Source organism: Equus caballus, chromosome 21, assembly GCF_041296265.1.
Source record: "Equus caballus isolate H_3958 breed thoroughbred chromosome 21, TB-T2T, whole genome shotgun sequence".
NCBI lineage: Eukaryota > Metazoa > Chordata > Mammalia > Perissodactyla > Equidae > Equus > Equus caballus.
The window spans coordinates 16031758-16037757 of NC_091704.1; the positions used below are offsets into that span (position 1 = coordinate 16031758).

At 51.5% G+C, this 6000-nt stretch overlaps 1 protein-coding gene across 2 annotated transcripts in view; it reads left to right on the forward strand.

Annotated features, from left to right (window-relative positions):
- AP1M1 (adaptor related protein complex 1 subunit mu 1) overlaps nucleotides 1-1477 on the forward strand; it is a 29666-nt gene extending 28189 nt beyond the window's left edge. For both annotated transcript variants that reach the window (XM_003363817.5, XM_070246535.1), the window contains exons 11-12: nucleotides 390-465; nucleotides 574-1477. In XM_003363817.5, coding sequence (XP_003363865.2) covers nucleotides 390-465; nucleotides 574-596 — 99 coding nt within the window. In that variant the 3' untranslated portion in view covers nucleotides 597-1477. The remainder of the gene's footprint in view (nucleotides 1-389; nucleotides 466-573) is intronic.
- Nucleotides 1478-6000: the final 4523 nt, after the last annotated feature.

Here is a 6000-nt window from a genome sequence, read left to right on the forward strand (position 1 = left end):
GCCCGCGTCGTCTGCTGAGAGCTGACCCTGTGCTTCTGCTCTCAGCTCAGGGACACACTTGGCCCCGAAGCTGGAGTCTGAGCCTCTAATGGCCACAGACTTGCCAGGATGGGGCGCATCCTCCTGGCACCTGCGTGTGAGGAAAGCCTGCAAGGGGAGCCCTGGGCCTCACCCGGGGACCTGCTCGGGGCGTGCCTGCGCACATCCTGCCTCTGCGCCACTTCTCGCAGAAGTGCTCCACCTCCCCCAGCCTCAGATGAGGCCCGTCGCCCCTCCTTCACCCCCTGCGGCCTGTGCTCGCTCACTACTCGTCACAGCCCTGGGGGAAGGATGGGGGGGGCGGGGAGGGGAGCAGGTGCGTGCTCAGGGCCCTGGTCCCTGTGTCCCAGGTGCGCTACCTGAAGATCATCGAGAAGAGTGGCTACCAGGCCCTGCCATGGGTCCGTTACATCACTCAGAACGGAGGTGCGTGTGGCCCGCCCTGGGGCGGGGGGCTCTGAGAGGGTCAGGGTGGTGCTCAGAGAGTGGCCCCAAGGGCAGGGCAGACACAGAGGCGTCCCTCCCTCGTCCTAGATTACCAGCTCCGGACCCAGTGAGCGGCCGCGGCAGCCACGCCCTCGCTGGCGCTGGGCTCCTGGCGGCAGCACCAGGAGGAAGCACCTGCCAAGCCTGCCACAAGGAGGGGGCGCCCTGGACACCAGCCACCCTCCCAGCCACGCCTGGGACCCTTCCTTCTCCAGGCACACCTGCTCTACTGTCGCCACTCTCGTCTCTGATGTCCTTTCTCCCACAAGAGGCTTGTCTGTGAGAAGTCTTGTCTCTTTGTCCCCTGAGTCAGTTTGGGGGAAAGGAAGTAAAATCTTCCCCTCCAGAGATCAAACACAGCCTTCTGTGCTGTCTAGCTCCCAGACACCAAAAAGATCAGAAACGCTCGCCAGACCGCTGGCTGCACGCGGCTCCTGCCCGGCTCGCAGGGCCACCGTTTTGTTCCCGTCCTGTTGGACGTTGTAGGTTTCTGGCTGTTCCTAGATGTCTTGTTCATTTGTTGATGTTTACGTGTACCTCTCTGTCCGTGCCCCTCGGCCCCTCGCCTGAAGTCCTCGGGCAGCACTTAGCGATGACAGGGCCTCCCACCTCCTCACTGGCCTCCCAGCGAGAACCAACACTGAGTCGCCCTCCCACCTCGGGCCGGAACCTGGCACTTTCGTCGGCAGCTGCAGCTTCTGGCTGCTTTTTTGGAGGTTCTTGGCCTGGACCCATGGGCTTCGAGGGAGGTGCCTTCCCAGGGGCCAGCCCGTGCCATGCCATACTGTCACTCAGCCACATCAGTGTTTGTCCCACCAAGGGAGGTGGGGTCCAGCGAGGGCCGCTGGCCTTGGAGGGTGGGGGCATGGGTCACCCACATCTGTGCTTGGTCACCCGCCTCCTTGTCTGTGTTCGTGTCGTGGTCACATTAAATTCCATCAGTTAAACATGAGGCCTGCCTTGCCTCTGATGCGCCGTGGTACTGGCTCTTCCTGAGTGACCAGGGACAGGCGTAGACCTCCCCTGGGTTCGTCACCAACCTGCCATGTGGCCCACATGCTGTCACCAGCTTCTGGTACCTCTGCCTCCCCAGGTGAAGACGGGAACAAGCCATCAGTGGGAGGAGGGAGCCAGTGCACTGGGTCACAGGGCTGCCCCTCCTGAGGGGCCACACAGAGGAGAGCACCCAGCAGATTCTTCCCCTCTCACCCTAGGTGACTGTCGCCACCCCCATCCCTCAAGTCACCAACAGCCTAGCCCTGGCCCTCCCTGACCCAGTGGCCTTCCTCAGATTCCGGTCCTCATACTGGCAGCCTCAGCATCCCCTTTGAGCTCACCAGAAATGCAGGTTCACAGGCCCACCTGCCAAGGCAGAATCTCTGGGGATGGGGCCCAGAAGACTGGTTGGGGCTCTGCTGGTAATGCGTACATGCCCTGGAGTTTGAGAACCACTGCCTGGGCCACAGAGGTCAGGTGGGCACCTGACCATGGTGAGCGCATGGGCAGGCGGGCCTCATCTTCCCACTGCAGGCAGCTGTACTCCCACCCCTGCCCCTCCAATGCTGAGGCCCTGCCTGCACCCCCCTACCTCTCAGGGCTCCCTCTTCCCTCTCCTGTATCACCAAGCTCCCCCCATAGGTCCAGTGGGCATCGGCCAAGTGGAATCTTGACCTTCCACCTGCATGAAGTAAGGGATGCTGCCCCAGCCCAGGGCTCATGCCAAAGCCCTTGGTGGGCCCCCTTGATGCCCCACCCTTCACAGCCACACCCACATCCACAGCAAGCCCTGAGGCCTCCCTCCAGAAAACCCTGGGTCCAGCCCCATTCTCCATCCTTACTGCCACCCCTGGAGGCCAAGCTTCAGCCTCCAGAGCCCATGGGATGGAGAGTGGTCACCCACAATGCAGAGCAGAGCCTCTTCCCAGCAATTTTTAGGACAGTGTTATCTGCAGGCCCCGCCATAAGCACACAGAAACTCGTAGAAGGAAGCCAAAATGCCCAGCTGAGCCCATCAGAAAGCCAGGGAGACCTGCACAAGCCTGAAACAGAGGAAGCAGGTGCCGAAGAATAGCAGGAGCCAGTGCCCGGCTCGCTCTGGGAGCAGGAGGTGTGGATTGGAGGGCCAGGTGGCAGAGGGGACTTTGGTCCTGTGGTGAGATGCCATGGGACCCTGCAGGAAGCTGCGATCCATGGAGGGTCACATATAGTCACAGAAGAGAGGTGGGCTGGAAAAGCTGCTTGCCCTCTGGCCCTGGGAGACAGCCCTGCTGACTCTTGGCTGAAGATCTGGTGGAGAGAAAGTCTCCCCTGAAGTCTTGCAACCACTAGTTTAGACTGAGACGTACACTGCCTCCATGGCCTGGAGACAGCCAAGCCAGGACTCACGAAACAGCACCTCTCTCCAAGGTCGTCGCACACAGAGCCCCCCTAAACACGAGTGCACATCCCGAAAATCACAAAACACATGGGCGAGAGTCAGCAGGGTCAGAGCCTCGAGACTTCCATGTGAGAGGATTGTCAGAGGCACAGGGGCTGGACCCAGGGTCTTCTGGAGGGAGGCCATCAGGGCTTGCTGTGGATGTGGGTGTGGTATGCAGTAAATACGCTCTCTGATTAAGGACAAAAGAAGGATTCCAGGTTAGAAAAGAGCAAAATGTTGTTAAGTTAGGACTCTTGCAACATCTAACAACACAAATAATCTGTGTACAAATCATATAGATAACTCTATAAATCAGTTAGAAAAAGAAAGAGCCTGACAGAAAAATACGTGAGCAAATGATCCTGAGAAGAAGCTCTACAAACAGCAAGTAAGTATAATGTCCAACCTCGTAATAATTAAGGAAATAAGGGAAGACCACAATTAGATGCTATTCCACACTCGTCAGATTGGCGGGGAAGAAACTAAAATGTCTGACAAAACCATTCAGAAGCGCACTTTGGAGATATTGTGGGTTGGGTTCCCACCACCGCAATAAGGCAAATGTCAAAATAAAGCGAGTCACGTGAATCTTTCAGTTTCCCAGTGCATGTAAAATTATTTTGACACTATACTGTAGTCTATTAAGCATGCAATAGCATTATGTCTAAAAAGCAAGGTACACACCTTACTTTAAAAACACTTTATTGCTGGAAGTCAGCATCACAGCGGAGTGAGGTCTTGCAGAAATTTCCCCACTCCAACATACAATGAAAAGAACATCCAGACTCCAACTCAACACAAAAAACATTGGAGAGATCCATGTGGCCATATGACAGAGGATGGAGAGGCTGGAGCTCCCCCTCAGAGCTGGAACAGAGTAAGAGAAATCTTTGCTTCCCCCGCTAAAGACTGCGCTTGGGACCATGGGAGGACCTGTGAGGGAAGGAGCGGGGGAGGGGACGTTCATTCACAGGAACATCAAGGACTCCCGAGGGCCCCTGCAGCCTAGAGGGAAGGCCTCTAACAGGGCAAAAGCTTTTGTGGGGAGTCACCTCATCAAACCAACACCCCAGAGAGCAGAGAGAGAAAACCCCAAGAGCATGCAGGAGAAAGCGCCCCTCCCCACCACCCGCCCACCACAGCTCCAGCCCCTGGGGGTCTCGGCTCAAGGCAGAGGGCTCAGAACACGCAGCTCTTGCCCGCCCCCACTCAGTGGCAATAGGTGGTAACTGCAACCTAATAATGCCAGGATGCAAAAGAACAGAACTCCCTCTAGCAATATCAAACACTATATTAGATCTCCAGACAAGAGAGAAAATGACAAGTACCCAGAAATCAGTCCTGAGGATACAGAAATATGTAATCTAAGCGACAAAGAATTCAAAACAGCTATCATCAAAAACTCAACGAGGTAAAAGAGAATGTGGAGAAACAATTCAACAAGTTCAGGAGCTACTTCACAAGCAAGATTGAAACTATAAAGAAGAATCAATCAGAAATATTAGAGATGAAAGATACAGTGGAAGAGATAAAACAAAATACGGATTCCCTGAATTCTTCAGTGGACATCGCAGAGGAGCGAATCAGCATAATCGAGGATAGACATGTTGAAATGTTCCAGATAGAAGAGGAGAGAGAACTAAGACTAAAAAGAAATGAAGAAAGTCTCCGAGAAATAGCTGACTCAGTTAGGAAATGCAACATAAGAATTATAGGTATTCAAGAAGGAGAAGAAAAGGAGAAGGGAGCAGAAAGCTTGTTCAAAGAAATAACAGAGAACTTCCCAAAACGAGGGAAGGAGCTGGAAATCTATGCAGAAGAAGCTGCCAGATCTCCTAAATATGTCAATGTAAAAAGACCGACTGCAAGGCATATAGTAGTGAACCTGGCAAAAGTGAATGACAAAGAAAGAATACTAAGGGCAGCAAGCTAGAAGAAAATAACCTACAAAGGAACCCCCATCAGGCTTTCAGCAGATTTCTCCATGGAAACCTTACAGGCTAGGAGAGACTGGAATGACATACTCAAATCATTGAAGGACAAAACCTTTCAGCCAAGAATACTTTATCCAGCAAAAATATCCTTCAGATATGATGGAGAAATAAAAACTTTCCTAGATAAACAAAAGCTAAGGGAGTTCGTAGCCACAAGACACCCCCTACAAGAAATCCTCAAGAAGGCCCTCATACCTGAAAAAAGGGGAGGAGAAAAGGGTTACAAAGCACGGAGTGAGCAGATAAATAGGTAGACAGAATCAGAGCAGGATAGCAAATACTCAAGTATAGGATTAAAGACAAAGGGAAGGAAAACACCAAAAATGAAGATAATCTTGTCATTTTAACCACAAACTCATAACACAAGATGGAATAAGATGTGAGAAAAACAACTTAGGAGGGGAAGAGGAAAGGGACTGAATCAGTATAGTCTAAGGAAATAAGAGGTCATCAGAAAAGGGATTATCCACAAGATCTTGAGTATAAACCTCAGGGTGACCACTAAACAAAAAAAGCAGAACAGAGACATGAATAGGAGAAACACCACATAAAAAACTACATAACTCAACTGGTAGACCAAAATACACAGGATGAGAAACAAAGGAAATTCAGGAGAACTGGAAAACGAGTGATAAAATGGCAGCATTAAGCCCTCATATATTGATAATCACCCTAAACATAAATGGATTGAATTCTCCAATAAAAAGACACAGACAGTCTCTGTTGAAACTACTAACTCTGCCATCGTATCTGGAAAGCTACCATACACAGTATGTAAATGCGTGAACATGGCTGTGTGCCAATAAAACCATTTATGGGTGCTGAAATTTGAATTTCATATAATTTTCACATGTCATGAAATATTCTTTTGATATTTTTTCCCAACAGCTTAAAAATGTAAAGGCCATTCTTAGCTTGGGGGCTGTACAAAAACAAGCGGTGGCCCAGGCAAAAGAATGAAGGTAGACCCTTGTCTCATGCCATACACAAAAATAAACTCAAAATGGATCAAGGACTTGATAAGCCCTGAAACCATAAAACTCCTGGAACATAATATAGGTA